A 21,330-nucleotide genomic window follows, 5' to 3' on the forward strand; every position below is an offset into this window, starting at 1 on the left:
ATTGGACATTTGTAATGATTTAATTGGAACAATGGTAGTAAATCCTAGACTCTTCTAATATATAGTAATAAGTTTTTAAAAATAAATTTTATATGTTGAAAGTTATATAAATAATATAAATCATAATGTAGTTAACAATTTAAAGTATTTAAAGGAATATGAACAAATCATGATAAAATAAACTCGTTTAATTTTGGAAATTTTAAAAATACCACATAAATTGAAATCGAAAAAGTATCTTAGAATGAAGTCAAAATCAAACCAGATTGTGTAAGCAATTAAACACAGGAAATAATTTAATTAATAGCCACAAATTTCAATTATATAGGTACTATTACTATAAGCCATATAGAAAGAGTACACAAATTAAAGCCTACATTTCAGCATTATTGTAAGGAAAAGTATTTTTAAAATGTAATGAGAGAAAAGAAGAATTTCATAACATCTTTATTGACTCAAAGAAATGCGTGTTGGAAAAGTACATTACAATATTAATAATGAACAAATTGAATTGAAAAATAGGAAAAACTTACCGACTCGTCTGGTCATGAGAATTTTTCACTTTTTTTTATATTAAAAATATTATTTTATTTGAAAATCAATATTTGATCATAGTAAATTCATTATACAACGTAAAGTCGTATTTGGATTTTGGAAAATATCCAAAATCATAGTTTCACTTTTATAAAATTTTCCTTTACAAATATATCCTAACTTTTTTATTTCTATAAATAACCCCATTTAAATTATATTTTATATTTAAATCACATTTCATATTTTCTTTTTAAAAAAAATACATTTAAGTTCTAATCACTTTATTGCAAAATAAATAAATAGAGTATAATCAAACGCAATTTCAAATAAAATATGTTTAGGTTGTTTTTATGGCCCAGCGCCCACTATATCTATTATGAAATGATTTCTTTAATTTGTTGTTAGAGTTGATTTATAAGTAATTTTATTTTTATCAGATGAGTGTATAAATTACATTCAACGTAAAACACATTCGTTGAATGTAATTTGTCTATTTTTCACTTTACACGTTAGTAAAGATGATATTTTTATTAATTTATCCTACATTATATTTATGAGCTTTATTCATCAAAAATACCAATATTAATAATGATAAAAAAATTATGAACTTTACAATATTTATACTTTCAAAGGAATTAATTTTAAGAAAAAAAGTGATTTTTTAAAATTAATTCTATCTTGATTTTATAAATTAGAAAATAATTTGTAACAAATATCTTTAATGGATAAGTAATATGAGATGAATGGAATAGTTCTCATGGATGAAATAATCACTGCAGTTACACAAGTTAACATCGGTTGTGAGTAGAGATAGATATGATACGATAGATATCGAATCATCATATAGAAAATCAAAATTATTGATATTGCAATTTTGATGTTATGATATTGGTATGATATTTGGTCTTCAAAAGTTATGAAATATTGTATCGAAGTATATAGTTATATATATATAATTCAAATATATCATTATATATAATACCAACAAATGTATAAAATAGTATACACATAAAACTAATTATTTAGACGTAGAAATTTTGATTACACTATTTGGATTGAGATATCATTTATGTGTGTAATTGATTAACGAAAAACACTACTTATAATTTCTTTTAAATATATCTACAAGTATAAGGTATTAATATAATATAACTGAAATATTTCACAAAAAAAATGAAGTCATGATTCGTTATTATATGGGTACATGTAAGATGAAGTTAAGCAAATTATCATTACATATTTATCATGCTGTAAAATATCGAATCAAACTTTAAAATATTACACTAACTTAATATTTCATAACATATTTTTTTTAAAACCGATAAACCAAAAATATGATATCGTAACATATCGTATCATGCTCACCCCTAACAAATTAATTACTTCAAGGCCAAAACGTTAGGAAATTAGTACGACGCCGTTAGGTCCATAAAGGAAAATAACAGTCACCCACGTGGCAACACTCGTTTTCCTCTTACTATGAACAAAAAGAGAACAAAAGAAAGAGTTAATAGCACTTTGGTCCCTCGATTATTAATAAATTTTAATTCATATAATATTTAATCAAGCATATTTAGAAGTTGTTGCCCGTTGATAAGAAATTCTTTCGTTAGAACGACTAAAATTTTCTTACTTTTAAAATAAAAATTATAAATTTAAAAATATATGTGCAAAGAAAAGGAGGAACGACAAATGCAAGAGACATTTATTCATAAAAAAAAAATCACTCTTTTCTTTGAGTTGAACTTAAGAAAACATGTTTGTTAATTTTCTTTTGAAATCTAACTTTAATTTTTAAGAATTCGAAAAACAATGAAAGTGTGTGTTCACTTTTTCACTTCAAATTATTCAAAAAAAATAAAAAATAACTTTAATTTGTGTTCTTGATCAGACACAGATCCAAATTTCAAATATCATTTTCATTTAAAAATAAACACTATTCAAATTTCTCAATGAAATATGACTTAACGTCACACAAAGTGAAAATAAAAGTTAAGAGTTTTATTTAAGAAAGGGATATTTTGAGAACTAGAAAAAATGTTAAAGGGTGAGTTATACAGTAGCTAATCAAACTAAAAGTGTTTGTAATTCAATACTCACAAGTTATTTCAATTTTTTTGATTGATTTTAACTTATAAGCATTTTAATGCTAATCAAATATGTACATACTCTAAAAGTATTTATAAACCAGCTTGATCAATTTATAAGCTTAGTGAAACACTCTCTTAATCTTTAATTACTTAAAATAACTACTTTTAATTTTCTTTGCTTGTGAAAAATTACAAATTTCTCGAAATATTGACTCTTTCATTATTTAATTATTCAATGTGCTTATAGGCGAATGGATCAAAGCAATAGAGGGTTTCGAGAACCCATTAACTTTTACCAAAATCTTGTATTTACATTAAAATTCCATCCAATATAAGAAATTGATAGTTGAGAAACTATAACTAAAGGAAATTATTGATTTAGTGAAAAAGAAAGAAACTCAATTTTAGTGTTATCATGTTTGATGCGGATTCGATTTCCCTTATAGTCAAACCAACATTTTTTATCCATTATTATCATATGTCAGTTAATATTACTACAAATCTATCGACTTAATATTCTGGATCCGTTTTCACATGTGTTATATTAAATTTGTATTGTAACTTAATATTTATGAGTGATATACTTCTAAAAATACTCTGAATATAATATATTTCCTATATAAAAGGATCAAAATCCTGCACTTTAACTTTTGGTTCAGAGGGTTGTCATTCACCCAGATGATCTGAGTCGAGTGTGTCGCATGGAGCTTGTCTAGTGCGATTTACATCTTCTCTGTGGTTTGACTATTATACAGGTTTTAGTGCTCACCAGAAGGGCAAAGCTCAACGAAAGGACAGAAGTTGTGACCGAAGTTGGTTACCTTGAAAATCCAAAAAAAAAAAAACTAATTAAAAGTTAAATGTGCAAATCACATATCACAAAGATTAAAATCAAAATTTATCGCGAAAAATCAAAAGTATTATTATAAAAAAAATAAAAGGAAAATAGACGTTAAAGAAAAGAAAAATAAACTAGTGACGTGTCCCCTTCCTTCAACTATTACTTTCCTAATAAATCCCCCCCTTCCATTTTTAGCTTCTTATATTTCTCTCTCTTCAGTTGGACCAAAAAAAAAAAGAACTGTTCTTTTTCCTCTTTTTCTCTGAAAATTACACCACATATTGCAATCTTGTTGTTTTTGGGTTGGTGAGTTTCTTGATTCTTTGAGTTTTAAGTCAACAACTGAGTTCCCAAGAGCTGTTAAAGTCTAAAAGGTAAGTTTTTTTCAATAAAAATGCTTTCTTTCTTGTTGGATTTTCAATAATCAAGAATCCTATTCTGTCTGTTTTTTGCTGTTTTTGTAGTATTGTATTGTTTAATGTTGTGCTCAACATTCTTTATACAGTTCATGTTTGTGTATTTTTGTCTGTAGAAGCTTAATTTTGCTTGTCTTTTCCAGCTGTGTATTGGAATTCAGTATAGTTCATTTGAGGCTTTTTGGTTGGATACAGTCTTGATTTGTTGTTAAAGATTTGATTTTTATGTAATTTCTTATCTCTCCCCACTTGTTTTTTTGGGGTTGGGTGGGTTGTGAGTAGGTGGGGTGTAATGTTTCTCTGTCTTGAAGGAGTACTACTCAGATTTGAAATTTGAATGTTACTTTTTATCCTTTTGTCAGAGAAAAAAGAGAGATCTGCTAATGACTTTTCCTCTTTTTAGGCCCATTCTGCTGAAAAAAAAGGAAAAGGTTTTCTTTGGATTACTTGTTGGGAGGTTAGGGGATAAGTTAAAATTTTGGGTGTTTTTTTTATGAGTTAATCCATATACTTAGATTAGATCTTGATGCATATCAAATTATCCAACAGAATCATGGGTTGTGTTTCTTTGTTTTTGTTGTTGTTGGTTTGTGATATTTGCAGATTTTGGTGCATTTCAGCTTTATAAATGTGTATTAAGTTGAACTGCAAATGACTATTTGGCGATACGGGTAATCAGTTTATTGCCGTGGTTAACATAATCTTTGATGCATCATGAACAGATCGGTTGAGTTCTGGATCCGGATGATTTATTACAATGGTTGAGAATTGGAAGTGTTGAACTGTGGTAAGAGTATGGCTGTTGCTGGTTTGCATAATATTTCTACATTTGGTTCTTCTTTATTTATTGAGTCTCAGTCCTCGGTGTCGAGGCAGCGGACTGAACATGATAGGCCGAAAACCCGAGCATCATCCATTCGGCAAATGTGGAGGGAGCTTGAGGGTGAGCATGTGGTGAGTAATTCCTATGCCCCTACCGGAGACAGGCAGAGACCACAGGGGAATGATGGTGTCAATGAGGACCAAAATCAAAGCCATATCGAGTTAGATAATTACTTTGATGATGGTCGCAGTGTTAGCTCAGATCTATCTAGTGATCTTGGGGAGGTTGAACGCGAAAGAGTGAGGCAAATTATTCAGGAATGGATGCACACTGGTGCGAAGAGTCATTCACAATCATTGAATGTTTCACATGTGAACAACTGTTCAAAGGCACAGTGTGAACGAATGAGTATTCATCAGAGTGGCACAAGTTCTCCTAGAGATGAAGTTGCTGTTGAAATTGGTTCCCAATTTGAACAAGGACGTGATGGGTTGTTGGTCGATCATTCACGACGTGGAGAGAGAAAGGCCTTACGCAGACTCTGTGGTAGACAAGCTCTTGTTGATTTACTGATGAGATCTCAAAGGGAAAGGGAAAAGGAACTTCAGGGATTGTTGGAGTCTAAGCCTGTATCAGACTTTGCCTATCGCAATCGGATTCAGGTTAGGCTTAAGTAGAAATGCTTTCTTTTCCCCCTTGAATATCATGAATTGTATGTCATCTCAAATGTTATTCTGTCTCCTAGTGTATATCATACATGGAAAGTGAGGAATGGAAGTTTCCTTATTTTTGGCATCAAATTTAAATGCGATCATGATATGTGCATTAAGATGTTCTAGGACATTGTTAAAGGGCTTCACATGCTGCTAAATGTTCTCATGTCCTTGAGAACCAATGGAAAAAAAATCAATGCTAGCAAAACAAGTGCGAAGCATAAAAAGGTAAACAAAAAATGGAGATTGACCAAATTTGGAAATATCTTTGCAAGTTCACTTGGCTAAAGTTGATCACGATAAGATGAAATACTTCACTAGTTCACTTTATAATGGTTAATATTCTTGGGGGTGTTTAAAGTATTATTTACTTCGTTCCAATTTATATGAGTTAGTTTGACTTGACACGAAGTTTAAGAAAAAAATAAAAACTTTTGAAACTTGTGGTCTAAAATAAGTCAATGATATATCTGGGGCTAGAAATCATTTCATTAAGAGTAAAATTGACATTTTAAAGTTACATTGTCACTAAATATAGAAATGTGTCCCTTTTTTTTGGAACCGACTATCAAGGAAAGTAAGTCATATAAATTAGTATAGAGGGAGTAATTATTAGGTGTATTAATTAAAGATTCTGCTAAAACGGTTGCAAGTTGCTATGCTACATTGTGATCAAGGTATATCTAAATCACTAAATATATAATGAATATTTTCCCGACTTATAATTAGTATTGTAAAATTGATTTAAAAATTTAAATTATTAATTTTAACAGCCTCCCTAGGGTAAGGTCTAGGTACACCTTCCCCTCCCAAGCCCCACATAGTTGGACTACACTGGGTTGTTATTGTTGTAGTTGTAGTTGAGAAGGAAGAGCCTTGGAGCAAGGGTACGGTTGTTTCCGTGTTACTTCATGGATTTGAGTCTTGGAATCAACCTCTGATAGTTGTGTCAAAGTAGTGTGCCTACATTACACACCTGGCACCCTTACGGTGCCACCCTTCTCTTGACCCTATATGGAAGTTTTGTGCACCGGGATCCCCTTTAATTTCCACTTGAATCAAACTTGGCCTCATGAAAATTCATTAGTACTTTTAATAGATTGGGCCCAATTAAGCAGAATTATTAACGAATTAAAGCTTAGTTGATTAATTAATTACTTGTTTGGTATTGCTCCCTTAGTTTATTTACTTTCTTTTTTAGTCCGTTTCAAAAAGGATGCCTCTTTTCTTTTTTGGCAACTCTTTAAATCTAATTTTCGACATGACATGTTTAGGTTCACAAGATTAAAGGACATTTTAGTATATTCTATATCTTTAGTTTAAGACTACAAGATTAAAAAATCTTCTTTACTTTCTTTAATCGCATGCCAAGTCAAAACCGGACAAACAAATTGAAATGGAGGGAGTCATAAATTATGATTTGATTATTTAACTGTAGTTTATCAACATGTGTAACGAGATCTTTGGTTTAATCAAAGTGCAAGTATAAGTTGAACTTATTCTAGTGATTTGAACTTTTTAGATTTATGTTCATACACTATATTTATCCTTCGTCTTCAGTGAAATTGGAGATCCTTAGGCTCATTTACTTTCTTCATCCAGCTTCTATTATTTTCATCCCTAGATTATTTGCCACCCCTTGCTTGCTCGTAATACTGGAAAACTTTGTGTGGTGCAGTCATTACTCCGGGGAAGGTTTCTGCGAAATGATAGCTTGACCAATGATGAAAGAACTGCTTCAAATGCAGCAAGTGAACTGGGCTTACTAAGGCGAAGACATACTGTGTCTGATTTAAGGTAAAAATGGACCTAAATGTGATGTCTGTTTTATTTTGAGTTGTTTTCACTTGCTTGCGGTAATATTATCTTACTTAGGCGAAGACGTACTGTGTCTGATTTAAGGTAAAAAGGGACCTGATTGCGAAATCTGTTCTAATTTGAGTTGTTTTCAGTTTTCTCTTACTTGCGGTAATATTATCTTATTAATTGTCTTCTTATGTCAGCCAAAAGGTACATTTGTTTACATAAATAGTATCTGGCAAACATAAGTTCTTCTGACCAACAGTCTTACCTGACACATGAAATGGTTTCAAACAGGGAAGAAATTTTGTCCAGATTGGACGATAATGTGCGTACGACTACGAATACACAGCTGTCCTCTCCAAAGGATGAACCCCAACCATCCCAATCGAACAGTGAACAAGAGGTAATAGACGAATGCTATGATCAGTCTGAACTTATTAATGAAGAGAGAGAGATCAATGGATCTCATGTGGTAACAAACTCCGCAAACACTATTCGCGAGCTTGTGAATCATCAATATAACATTGACCAAATAGCTGAAACATCAGAGCAAGTTGGAGAAGATGAGGATCATGACCAAGCTACGTCAAATTTGGAGTTATTTAGTAGTTTACCTGAAAGACACAATAATGAGAATATAGACTTGGTGGAAAATGCTGGTGACGAATGGTTGCAGGAAGAACATGCAACCTTCCATGACAATGATGCTACACAGAGTGAGGCAAGTGATTTTAATGATGTCCTAAATGGTCATTTTCGTGATTTGGATAGAAATATCTTTGAAGATTATGACTGGGAAGGTTCATCAGCTCAGGCAGAGGAGCTACAGGAATATATTGCGGAACCTGAAGGAAGTGATTTGGAGCAAGCGGAAGAGCCGGAGGAATTTGAAACAGAACATGAGGAAAGTGAGTCACAGCATTTGTATGCTGATCAGAATGAATGGATAGATGATGCGACAGAAAATATGGGCGGAGATTCTCAGGAAGGGACTCCTAATCAATCTTATCCAGAAAGTTTGGATGGTGGCATTGAAGAACAAAACCATACACAAGAACCACATGATGATGAGTGGCATGAAGAGGCAATTGATGACTGGTCTGACACGCCTTCCGGTCAGGATGATGGGTCCATTGGAAGGGTTGATACATTTTATACACCGGATGATGACAATGTTTATAGCATTGAACTTCGAGAATTGCTAAGCAGGTACAAACTTGCACCGTTAGGCCTCTGCATCTTGTGTATAACATTGAAATTTCATGTAATTAACGATTGTGTTCATGGTTTAGGAGGCGAGTCTCTAATCTGCTTCGTAGCAGTTTCCGTGAAAGTCTAAACCAGCTGATACAATCTTATGTTGAAAGACAAGGTAATGCTTCTTTTGACTGGGATATGGATGGAGCATCCTCATACCCCTCTGATACAGAGCAGGAGCAGCAGCAGGAGAATGTTAATCAAGAAGGGCCTCAGATGAATATGGAGGGAAATCCCTTTGCTATGACTCCACCTCCAGAGGCACCTTCTCAGCCTCATTGGAATCGGGAACCTGAGCATCCGAATTTGCGTCGCCAAAATCCACATCAGCGCATGGGAGAATCAGTAAGTTTCAGCCATTTTCCTGAACTACATGAAGTTCTACTCGGTATTGATTAGTATAGCTGCTTTCGGCTTTGTTGTTAGTGTGTCCAACATATGCAAAAAGTATGATAATCATTATAATTAAGGCACATCCGGTATTCAAATGCGCAAGCTGAATCTGCAAGTTGGATTATGATGTTCCTTTCTTTGTTCTACTTCGAGTGTTTTAACTAGCGTTTGGCCATAGATTTTGGATCAAATTTTGAAAATCTATCTTCAAATATTTTCGAGTTCCAGTTTTTGGGACTTGTAGTGATAAAACTTCAAATATTTTCCAAGTAAGATGCATGTCCAAACACAACAAATTCCAAAACAACTTCAAAATCTATGGCCAAATGGGAGCTTAGTAAACACAGTAACTTCTTGCTATGAGCATGTTTTTCTTAAAAAACTCAAACTATTCACATCCATTTCTTGTTTTACACATGATCATAGTTCTTACAATGAAATGTGTACCTCATTGATCTGTTGCAGGAGTGGGATATCATCAATGAACTGAAGATTGACATGGCTGTGCTTCATCAGCGGATGAATGATATGCAAAGGATGCTTCAAACTTGCATGGAAATGCAAGTTGAGCTGCAGAGGTCGGTCCGTCAAGAAGTTTCTGCAGCCCTAAATCGATCTGCTGGTTCAACAGGTTTGATTTCATACCTTTGTCCATTACGAGTTTTTCACTTCCTCAATCGGAGAAAATCCTATAATACTTTGTTCATCTAGTTGTCATCTAGTTCATTTCTTTTATCAAAAATCAGATGTGGATATTTGTGGGGATGGTTTGCTGAATGATGAATCCAAATGGGATACAGTGAGGAAAGGAATATGTTGCTTATGTTGTAATAACAATATCGATTCGTTACTGTACAGGTAAAAATACGAAACATCCTTGTCCTTCCTTTAATTATTAAGTGCACATGATGCTTTTCTGAGCTGTCATAGGGACAGCTCTCTTTTATGTTGTTTCCAGTTGCCTTGCGGACACAATCTTTCCTTTTTGATCCAGTCTGAAAAGAAACGTCTTTCCTTTTCCTTCTCGGGTTGCAGGTGTGGCCACATGTGCACATGTTCAAAATGTGCAGAAATATTGATCAACGAAGAAGCAAAATGCCCGATGTGCCTGGCACCAGTAGTCGAGGTCATCCGAGCTTTCTCTTCACAGTAATTGGTATAAAATTAGAAGAAAATAGTAGACGATAAATATCAAAGAGAGAAGATAGATAATGCAATAAAGATTTCTTTGGCACCTGCAGTCCTTACTCCTTTAGTGTAGGTAATTCTCTCCTTCTCTGTTCATTTGCTCTGTGTATCCCGTGATTCTTCATTTGCCATTCATATTTTCACTAACTGTACACTCGTATTTGCAGATTTGCACGTCTGATTTATTGTCGAATACAGAATAAGCAGGTGAAACTTATCATTTGTCCGAAAATCTCCGTCTATCGATGTGTAGACACATATTGGTTGCTGCCTGACATAGCTAACAGGAAAGTCATTGTTTTTTCATGATGGCTTTTGTTATGTATTGATGAAGTTATTTGAATATCCTTAAGCCTGGAGAGAGTGATCAACTAGTGTGTGGTTGCCTTGAAAAAACTTGGACCATCTCCGAGTTGGGAAGGTGTCACACCTTCTCGGGGTGTGGTCCTCTTTAGGACCCTGTATAAACGTGAGATGCTTCGCACACCGAGCTACCTTTTTTTAAATTTCAAGTTGGGTCATGGATTTTGAATTCCCTTCCATTTTGTTCCTTAATTTATGATCAAGTGAGATATGAAGATTACATTTTTTTTGTTCACCCCTTTTCTAAGATGGGAAACTAATGATGTAAAGTTTAATATATATTATTTATATATACATTAACTCATTGAAATGAATGATAATCATTTTTTCTATTTTTTGCATTTCTTAACTATCAAGTACTATCACCCATGTTTCTATTTGTTGCACATAATTTGACCTTGCATGAATCTAATCGTAAACTTTGTGAGCTTAAATCTGTCATAATATTTGTGTATTTATTATAGTAAAAAAAATTAAACTTAATTTGAAAATACTTTTGTGTATTTTCTCAAATATCTAGTCATCTACTTTAATTATATTCATCAATCTTAATTGTAATCAACTTGAGATTTTTTGACTTGGTATAACTAATGTTTGTAACTAATAGAGGTATATATTTTAAGTGATTTACTTATTTACGTAATGAGCGTTTAAGAATAAATAAAATTTTTGTTTCAAATTTTACGATGAAATTCTTTTATAAGATTTATCATGTATTCAGATGTTTAATTGGATCATGCCATAATTCAAATGTCTAAATAAAATTCATTGACAAATTTAACGAATTGTCAATATATACAAACTTAGTTTAAACAAGTCATAATTTTTATATAGCTATTATAGAAGTTTCTCATTATGTAAAAACAAATAAAAATGTCTATTATTTAAAAAAAACAACTAATAAGAAAATAATATCCATCAGAACTAATACTTTGCATCTCTAAGCAAGTCTGCTTAGCTAAAAGAGTCAATTATCAAATTGGAATTACTTTCAATTGCTTCAAGGAATCATCTTTTTGCCAGTGCTAATCAAGTTAATAATAAGCCTTTTAACATAATTAAGCAAACAAAAGGTATATCAGTAAACCTTACTTTGAGTTTTCAATTTTGATGCCACACTTGCAAAATGATGAAAAAAGAAAAAGTAAAGTTCTTCACCATTAAAAAAATAAATAAGAAGAAAATATTCCTAATTTGGTCCAAGTGATTCATTAATGAATATATGCTAGCTAAAATACCAATGACATAAGTGAGGTTTATGAAGGATAAAATGTATGTAAATTTTATTTTTATAAGGGGATAGAGGTTGTTTTCGATAGATCATCGATTGAAAAAAAAAGTTATTTGAAACAGGTTTACCAGAAAAATTTAACAACAAAATATTAAGATACAAAACAAATAAACCAAGATCTAGCAAATTCATTGAAGAACAAGAAATCACACTATTACTAATAAAATTGAGAGGAAATGGGGCTAAACCCCCTGCCTCTCCCAACTAAGGTTACGACACTTGATTACCTACTAATTTTTTACCCTGATACTGAATCTGCACACTTTCTTGTTTAGGTTCATATCCACGATAAGCTAAGTTGAGGTTCATATCCACGGTAAGCTAAGTTGAGGTAGTTTCATATTATGTCAAATCGCCTTCCAAAATTTCATATTATGTCACATCATTGCCTTCCAAATTTTCATTCGGAGTGCCTCTACCTCGTCTTACTCCTGCTAAAACCAATCTCTAACACCTCTCCTTACTGACATTTTTGCAATTTCTCTTCGTATGTCAGAATAATCTCAGTCTTACTTCCCTCATCTTATCTTATCAATCATGAAGATTACTACTACCTTGAAAGCCAATCTATTCATCAAACACTCCACCAACAACTAACATAAAAGTTGATTTTATTACAATCGACACAACTACTCCCATTTCATGAGGTAATCCAAGAATACCGTAAAATTTAAAACTTCATAACAATAACTCAAAAATTGAATGAACATACAATATTATACTTCACAATAACTTATAAATCACAATAATTAATCTTTACAATTTTGAGTGCTGTACAAAAGTAGTACTAATACTTACAAAATCATTTTACAATTTTATTTTTTTTAGAAACTTGCACTTCTATGCAATGTCACTCTACTCCCCAAATTTGAAGAACTACATGATCTTCTAATACACCTACACGTGTCACACTCTTGAACCGTTGATCTTTCACTCACACCATTTTCATTTCCCACATCAACTACATCCAAACAAACCTCATCCACATTTTTGAAAAATTGCGTGGACCGACAGAGTGGACAAGTCACGTGCGATGATAGCCACGTGTCGAGACATTGTTGATGGAACACGTGACGACAGTACGGAATAAGACGAACGAGTTCACTCACCTCGAACTCTGATAAACAAATTGGGCAATCTTCGATCAAGTGCTTCGCCGCTCCACCGTATGAAATCAACGGTAGAGATTGCACCGTTGATGGGTCCAACCCTTTCCGGCAAGACCTGTGTTGGGATCGAAATAACACGAAAGTTAATAATTGCAAATCATCATCGAAATAAACGAGTACATTCTGAATGCTATTATACGAAAAAATAAAATTTTCGTAGCAAAATGAGTTTTTTCATGAAAAATGAAAATTAATAAAAAGTTTGTCTAATTGTATGATACCGAGTTATACTTCTTAACTTCTTATACCTATGTACTAATTTATTTTATATGATTAAATTGAAATTTTGAGATTCAAACTTTAAAATTTTAACGGAAAATTCAAGCAATGAAACTTCTAGATTTTTGAAGTATATGTATGTGAAAACTATGAAAAAATAGTACTTTCTCTATCCCAATTATGTGATTTACGTTCCTTTTTAATCAATAGTTAAAAAATGACATATTTCTATACATTAAGTAAAAATTTAATTATAAAATATCTATTTATCTTTAATGAAATGATTTACGACCACACAAATTTCTATTTTTTATTTTGGATCACAAGTTTTAAAAATCTTTCTTTCTTAAACTCAGTATCGAGTCAAATTACTTCACATGAAATGGAACGGAGAGAATATAAATTATATTTTTTGTCTCAATTTACGTGACACTTTTTATTTTTCGAGAGTGAAACATTTTAAGTTTAATCAAAAGTTTAAGCATAAAATCTTCAAGGTAAACTATGTAAAAACTGCTGCAAGTCACAATAATTGATAAAAATATTTAAAAGATGCATAAAAAATAAATTTATTAGAATCTCAAAATTCAAAATGTGTTTGCGTTGAGATGGAGGGAGCAATGATTAACAATTACGATAGAATCAGATAAAATTTAAAAAATTCAGAGCAATTACAGTGATTGAAAAACTAACAACCTGTGTGCGGAGGAAGAAGACGACGACAGAGATGGATTTCTCCGGCGTCGATCATCATCGTAACCGGTGGAAGTTGTTGTATCTCCGGCGAAGTGACGTATATAAATAGAGAAAAAACCCATGAAAAACAGAGCAGTGAGAAGAACGAGTATTGTTAACGCCATTGATGAATCGAAAGGTGCAGTGAGCTTAAACGGTCTTCCGATTGCTGTAGCTACGGAATCGTTCATGGGTTGATAAGTAATTGTTGGATCTGATGAACTCATTAAAGAATGTAAAATTTCTGGGTTTGAGTATTGTAATAGTATTCTTTTCATCTCAACAACTAACACTGAAAAATAGATAAAATAAATAGTGATTTTTCTTTTTTTTTGCGTGCGTATAATGTAGTAATGCTAGAAATGGAGTTTTTGGGGAGAAAGGGTGAAGAGGATAAGAATGGAGGGGGGAGGGGGCTGATTATATATATGGGGTCTACAAGTTTCATGTTAGTTCACGTGTTTAACACCCTATTATTATCGAAATTTGATTAAATTTGAATTTATATAGAAAACTATTTTTATTAGTTACAAGAGAATTAGTGATGAAATTCGTAGCTATTTCAATTCTCTAGTAATGAGTGTTAAAATATATTATGTCTATTTTATTTTATTTAATATATGATTTAAGAAAATAAAAAATAAATTTTATAATTGTAAACTAGATATATAAATTATATCAAATGTCTCAAACAAAGGAAGAAAAAGGACATAAGCATCGTTTTTGAAGCTAACTAAAAAGAAAAATAAAGTAAATAACTTAATGTAAATAATTTGAATCAGTTGAGCTTCAGATAAATACTCTATTTATTCACTTTTACTTATTCGTTATATTAGAAATAAAATATTTTTATTTTTACTTATTAATTTTAACATATCAAGATAAAAATCTATATTTTATATTTTATTCTAAGTTTTAGTTTTTTTTAAAGAAACTATTTTTAATATCTAAATTTATATATCAATTAATAGAATTATTTTAAGAAATTATTTATATTAATTATTATATTTTAAAATTTATTATGAATTAATAAAAATCAACTAAGAAACTATCAAATATCATAGAGAAAAAAACAAAAATACAATCCATAGCCCCTGGTCTAGTTGATGATTGTGATGTGTATAGAGTATAGATAAATAATATTGTGGGCTAGCAACATCATAATTGGAGTAATTTCCCTAGATAGTCACCCATATTTGAGAAATTACCTAGTAATATCACTTATGTTTGTTTTAGGACTACAATATCATTCAACTTTACCTATTTTCCTCAAAATATACTTGACACAAAAACATTATCTCTCTCCTAATGAAATGCCATGTCACATTTTCTTTAATTTATTAATAATAATTTTTTTAATTCTGTAAATGTCTGTAGGCTCCTAATACTAAGTAGTTTAGTTGTGGAATGCCTACATTAGGAATTGAAGTGTTTGTGCCCCAGCTCGTATGTAGTGTTTGTGCCCCTGTTGCATGTCTATTTATTTCAAACATTTAACCACTATTATAAATCGAGGTTTATTTTAATACAAAGGAAATAACAATTTAGATAGATAAAAAAAATAATAGATAATTAAAATACGAAATTCGTGGAAAATAATATTTAATTAAGTGTTTTTTATTATTAACTTGAAAAATAATATGTTATAAAAGTAATTAATTAGTATATGTGTGATATTTATTATGTGCATGGTTTTCTTCACACAAAAATCTCCTTGTTATCGTAAAGATAAAATCATGTCGATTCTCACAAGAAATCTAGAGCGGAGCTAATCTTCGGTACACAGAATTTTGTTATATTTATGATTTTAAATTATTAAAATATATATAAAATATTGATTTAGAACTCTCTACTTTAAAGAAGTACAATTTAAAACTTACATGTATGCTTAAAACCAGACACAAGTGTCTATGCTAGCATGAGCCCAATATTTATTATTTTAATTTATGTGATATCAATAAAATTTAGGAAGTTAATTAAATTTAAATATGATTTTAGATATTTTAAGTTGATAGTTACTTTTTGTTTGCACAAATTTAATGTGAAGATGTCCATAATTAAAAAATATATTTTCCGTATCGATCGTTTATTTCATACTCAAAGTAGCTACAAGATATTACCGACATCCAAAATAATAAAGCTATAACTAAAAAATATTAATTTAAAACTAAAAAATATAGCTAAAACGGATTCCATAATTTCAGAAAAATTATACACTAATTAAGTTTAAATAGAACAAACAAAATAATTTTTTCAAATCAGAGAAGTACAAACAAATAAACAAAATAATGTCTAAACATTGTATAAATAATAACGAAAAGCAGGGGCACAAACACTTAAAGAATTTAAAAAAATATTATTAATAAATTAAAAAAATGTGACATGGCATCCTATTAGGAGAGAGATAATGTTTTTTTTGTGTCAAGTATATTTTGAGGAAAATAGATAAAGTTGGGTGATATTGTAGTTCTAAAACAAACATAAGTGATATTACTAGGTGATTTACCAAACATGGATGACTATCTAGGGAAATTACTCTCATAATTGTTGTGTTAGAATTTAGCAACAAAACAAAAAGTTGGGTCCATCTTTTGGCTTATTTTTAATAGAGATTTACGGTAAGATCTTTTATTGGACTCAAATAAAAACAAAGTTATATATATTGTTCATATATATATTACGTGGTGTCTTCTAACATTTCCTATATATTGAAAATGTCTGACTCACCATTTTCTTAAAATTTTAAAATATTTTTATTCAGTGTCTAGTATTTATTTTGAGATTTAATTAATTTGAACTTCATGTTTATGAGTCTCATTTTAAGAAATAAAACATTCCTTATCAACCATAATAATAATATATCTCATGAAATTACATTAGTGATGTATGAGAACGATCAAATGTATACAAAATTAATCATTACTTCATGAAGATAGATAAATTATTTTTGAAAAACCCTCACTCAAGTGTAATAAATATCGATATTAAAATGTCCTTATCAATAGTGTGATTTTATATGCAAGATTTAAATTATAATATTTTAATTAAAAATAAAAAAATATTAATAATTTTATTAATTTATTTAGGTTTATGCACATCACACATTTATTTTTGGGATGGCTAGGAAGGGAATATTTAGAGAAAATATAATATATTTGGGTTTACAAACCTAATTAATAAGAACCAAGATAGATGCCATCAGCAAGGTATGGGGACTATCTTTTCTTGTTGCATTGGACTTTGGAAGTTGCTGGAATGATGACAAAATAACCCCTATAACACCAACAAAAATGGTGTAATTGGATCAGTAGTACTCTTTTATTCTTAATTAAAAAATTTATACTGATATCTTTTAGATATGAAATTGTTTTTGTTAAGAAGTACTTTAACATTTGATGTGAAATTCATCGACAAGAAATTAAATTTAGTCAAACGCTAATGTTATAGATATTAAAAACCGAATTTAAAAAAAAAAGTTAAAACAAGAAATGTGAAAATTTTTGATATGAATTTGAAATAGTACATAAAAAGGAATCTATCTCGTATAAAAGTAATCACAATGTATAAATGTATATATCATATACGAACTTATTCTGTAATTTTCAGTCACTATCTTATTCCAAACTAGTCTAAATCTTCATCGAATAACTTTGATTATCTTTCTAATATGATTTTCACCACTCAAAAATTACAAATTTGGTGCTCTAATGATGATTTAAGCTCCAAACACATTGATAAGCCAAGTTTACCAACTAATTTTAATAGAGGTGACTAGGTTATAAAGATAAATAGAAGAGGTAACCTAGCTTCCAAATTATATATATTATTATTATCCACAATCCTAAGGTTGTATGGTTCCAATCCATAATTACTTTTTGCTAAATAATTATGAAATTGACTAAATTATAAGAGTAATTATTTGTAGTGTTAGGTTAGAACTAAGTATCAAATCAAACGTGCTGGATAATAGGGGGAATACTTATTGGGCTTTGGGAACCCATATTATGGGCCAAGTAAAATTGCTTGTCTCAAAAGCCCAATAAATATTGGCCCAAGATTCAAACATCGATATCGATATCGTACATACTCTACTTGGGCGAAGTATACAAATAACCATTTTAGGACCCATATTTAACAATAGTCAAAATTTAATCCCTTTAAAATCAACTCTAGTTTTACGGGTTTAAAGCTCGACTTTGTCAAAATCTAACTTCAGACCTTAGTGTTTTAAGTTTGAATGAAGTTACGCTTTGTCAAAACTGAATTTCACACCCAATAGTGTGAATTCGCAATAAGGAAATGATGTGATATTTGTCAAATAGACTAAAACGTTAAATAGTTTTAAAAATCGAATAATTTACATATATTTCACAATGTTATACACTTAACCCTTTTGAACAAGGGATTACCTTAAGGCCCATTTAATTATGGGCTTTCAAATTGGAAATAACAAAACTCAAAAAGTTAAACTGATCCAATATGGCAATGGACCAAGCCCAATGATGTATCAATGTGAAGATTTATTGTACATTTTGACCTCCTGAAGTGTAGTTTTTTCGCATTTAAGTTGGACGGGTTGTGTTATGATTCTTTACTCGATCTACTTTGAACAAAACAACTGTCGATTCTTTATTCTTCTAAACTTGTATAATCACATATTTGACATTCTTAGAGATGTCCTTCTTAACCATAAAAGTTAATATCCAATTCTCAAATGAGTTTGAGTTAAACCTTGAATTTTTTCAAATTCATTAAAACATAATCAATTTTGTCTATTTGACACAATTACTATATTGTAAATTGTTACATCTACAATATCCAGTATCATGTAATATGAACCAAGGGGATTCATTTCTCCCTAACCTTAGTTTGTAAAACACCTGGGATTGTTTGGTTCGCAGACAAAATTATGTTTGGATTAATAATCTATGATTGTTTATTGTTTATGATTTACTTAGAAAATTTTATAAAAGTGGAATATATGGTGTATAATCTAAACCATGTGTTTGGTTATAAATGGAGTAAATTTGTAGTTTCCAATTTTAATCAATCTTAAGAATACTAAGAAGGCCTTCTAGAGGAAAAGGACAATTTTGTCATTTCACTTAATTTATCTATGTATAGCTAATTCTTGAATTGTTATCATGATCCATGATTATATTTTAATAAGTGACAATTTGATTATTTTTTTTATGAATAGCTTTTATTAATTTCAGCATAGGATGAGAAAAAGATTGTAGCATCTAGTGATTATCATAATATAAATTTGTTCACCAACAAAATTTTACTAGGGAATCATAAGTGAAACTTAGTTAATTTGCACAAATATAATACTAAATATTTCTTCTAAAGATGAATCATTATGATCACAAAACACTTTTTTTTTTCTTCTTTTAACTAAAAAAATTCAACAAAATCATCACAATGCCTTCCATTTTGGGCCACATAGATCAATTCAAGATGTTCTTTTTTCTCACTTTCGATAATTCTATCTTATTTGGACCATCACTTTTGGCATACATATAAAAAAGGTTGTTAAATTTGTTGGCAATCAACATCATATATATATATATATATAAAGTTTAACATTTTTTCTACTATACCTATTTACTTAATTATATATATATTTTTTAATTTATGCTTTTTTTTAGTAAATTTTTTAACAAAATATATATTTTAAGAGACGATTTCAACACTTTCTGGCTTCAATCTCTCCGAGAAAAGCATAAAAGATAAATTCAAAAGGCACGATTCCTTCAAGAAAAGCATATAAAGATAATTCGAACGATACAACTTATATGATTATAAAATACAATGATTTTGATGACCTTTATGTTACATAAATAGTTTTTGGCTCCAAGGTGAAAATAATGGATACATTTTTGTTCTTTTGCATAAATCTAGATTGAAAACTTTAAAAAAATAAAAAAAGGAAATTGTATAAAAGATGTTTATTCGTATTCAAATTGAGAACAAGTAGCAAAATAATAAAGGAAAAATTACTGAAATACACGTCTTATGTTTCCCTTATTTTTAATATTCCCTTCTATTTCTAAAAACCTCTAAAATTCCTTATTTCTCTCCTGATTCTAAATTATTTTATAATATATCCGAGTTAGTTTTTAATGTATCCGATTATTTTATAATGTATCCGAGCTAGTTTTTAATGTATATGAGCTACATATTATGTATCCGATTTGTTTTACTTTTTCAGGGATTAATGTAATTACAAACTAAATAGGGATAAATTGTAATTTTATATTAAAATATGTAATTCCTAAAATTTATACATACATAATAATAATAATATATTAGTGTAATAATAACAAAAATCAAAGCAAATATAGCACTATATCAAGACATGCTAAAAAGAGAAAAAATAATAATAACAAAGTGACCATATAGATATAACCAAAGTCCCAATATGTAACAATAAATATAAAGTAGAAGATATTATGATATTTACTCAAGTACTAAATGCGGATAACTCAATAAAATTAGTAAATTAAAGTCAAATCTTAATAAAAGATCTTGATATATTCAATAAAACTAGCTTTTATATGTATCATTGTATCTCGTGCATCGCATATATATTTAGTATGCTATATTTTAAAATTATATATATATATAATTATCAAGCATACGTGTAAGGTATATATCTAAAGTTAGAAAAGTTAATGCAAGCTCAAAATAATGAGGAGTGATCTTATTTTGACTGACTTGATAGTATAAAATAGTTGATAAAGCATGTGAATCCCTCACATTATTGCAATGCACATGTTAATATTTTCAATATTTGTTAATGGCAGGTTGCTTTTTTTTTATAAAAAAAATAATAATAAACCAAATAATATTGCTTGCTTCTAGAAAGGGAATACTTTTTTAGATTTTTCATTTCATATTCAAGATTCGTATTAATACTCCAACTAAAAAAATTTGTAGTAATTACTATTATAATGATAATTTTTTTGTAGTATCTGTGTTTAATAATGCTATATATTATTCATCTAAGTTGGAAGTATTTCGAAAAATCTTATTATATTCATGAGGTAGGGTAAGCTTTTGGTTTTGTTTGAATGGCTAAATAATTACAAATATTAATCTAATTATAATTTGAATTTTTAAAAATGAAGGTGTTTGTTTACGTAATTTAATATATTTGTTAACCAATTGAATTGCTACATTTGAAAATATTCCAAATGTTGGCCATATTGATAAGAATTTTACATTTTGGAAAAAAAAAAGTACAAGTATTCCCACTTGCACGTCACTCTATTAAAAAACATTGACGTACAAAGATAGGATAAAATTGACCCATGAACATCAAATTCCAACACCAATAAATGAAACTCTGAGATTTTTTATTTATTTTTTGATTCCCACTCGGCGTTCGAAATAAAAAAATGATGCTTTCGATTAAATTTGGATCATACGTTGCAGGACTCCATTTGAGGGTGATTCTCCTAATAGGATTTTCTGCATATCCAGGGCTCGA

At 29.9% G+C, this 21,330-nt stretch overlaps 2 protein-coding genes across 3 annotated transcripts; one reads left to right on the forward strand and one right to left on the reverse strand.

Annotated features, from left to right (window-relative positions):
- Window positions 1-3,675: 3,675 nt before the first annotated feature.
- LOC102581423 (uncharacterized) lies at window positions 3,676-10,641 on the forward strand. 2 transcript variants are annotated; one of them, XM_006348986.2, is made up of 9 exons: window positions 3,676-3,839; window positions 4,604-5,366; window positions 7,096-7,214; window positions 7,515-8,429; window positions 8,513-8,822; window positions 9,336-9,501; window positions 9,617-9,728; window positions 9,906-10,131; window positions 10,226-10,641. In XM_006348986.2, exons 2-8 carry the CDS (start codon window positions 4,677-4,679, stop codon window positions 10,021-10,023), a joined length of 2,430 nt encoding a protein of 809 aa, XP_006349048.1. In that variant the 5' UTR covers window positions 3,676-3,839; window positions 4,604-4,676; the 3' UTR covers window positions 10,024-10,131; window positions 10,226-10,641. The 2 variants fall into 2 exon arrangements, with proteins under 2 accessions (XP_006349048.1, XP_006349050.1); XM_006348988.2 differs by having other exon boundaries at window positions 9,906-10,127.
- A 1,791-nt stretch (window positions 10,642-12,432) lies between these two features.
- LOC102582195 (RING-H2 finger protein ATL57) lies at window positions 12,433-14,235 on the reverse strand. Its single transcript, XM_006348989.2, has 2 exons — window positions 13,797-14,235; window positions 12,433-12,936 (listed from the first exon to the last, which is right to left on the reverse strand). The coding sequence occupies exons 1-2, from the start codon at window positions 14,111-14,113 to the stop codon at window positions 12,537-12,539; spliced, it is 717 nt and encodes a 238-aa protein (XP_006349051.1). The 5' UTR covers window positions 14,114-14,235; the 3' UTR covers window positions 12,433-12,536.
- Between the last annotated feature and the right edge of the window lie 7,095 nt (window positions 14,236-21,330).

This window comes from Solanum tuberosum, unplaced genomic scaffold (assembly GCF_000226075.1).
Source record: "Solanum tuberosum cultivar DM 1-3 516 R44 unplaced genomic scaffold, SolTub_3.0 scf00101, whole genome shotgun sequence".
NCBI lineage: Eukaryota > Viridiplantae > Streptophyta > Magnoliopsida > Solanales > Solanaceae > Solanum > Solanum tuberosum.

Coding starts and splice junctions, on each gene's coding strand:
- LOC102581423 (XM_006348986.2), top strand. CDS start 4,677: ATGGCTGTTGCTGGTTTGCATAATATTTCTACATTTGGTTCTTCTTTA. Junction 5,367..7,095: donor CCTATCGCAATCGGATTCAG/GTTAGGCTTAAG, acceptor TGTGTGGTGCAG/TCATTACTCCGGGGAAGGTT. Junction 9,729..9,905: donor ATCGATTCGTTACTGTACAG/GTAAAAATACGA, acceptor CTCGGGTTGCAG/GTGTGGCCACATGTGCACAT.
- LOC102582195 (XM_006348989.2), bottom strand. CDS start 14,113: ATGAAAAGAATACTATTACAATACTCAAACCCAGAAATTTTACATTCT. Junction 12,937..13,796: donor TCTTCTTCCTCCGCACACAG/GTTGTTAGTTTT, acceptor ATCCCAACACAG/GTCTTGCCGGAAAGGGTTGG.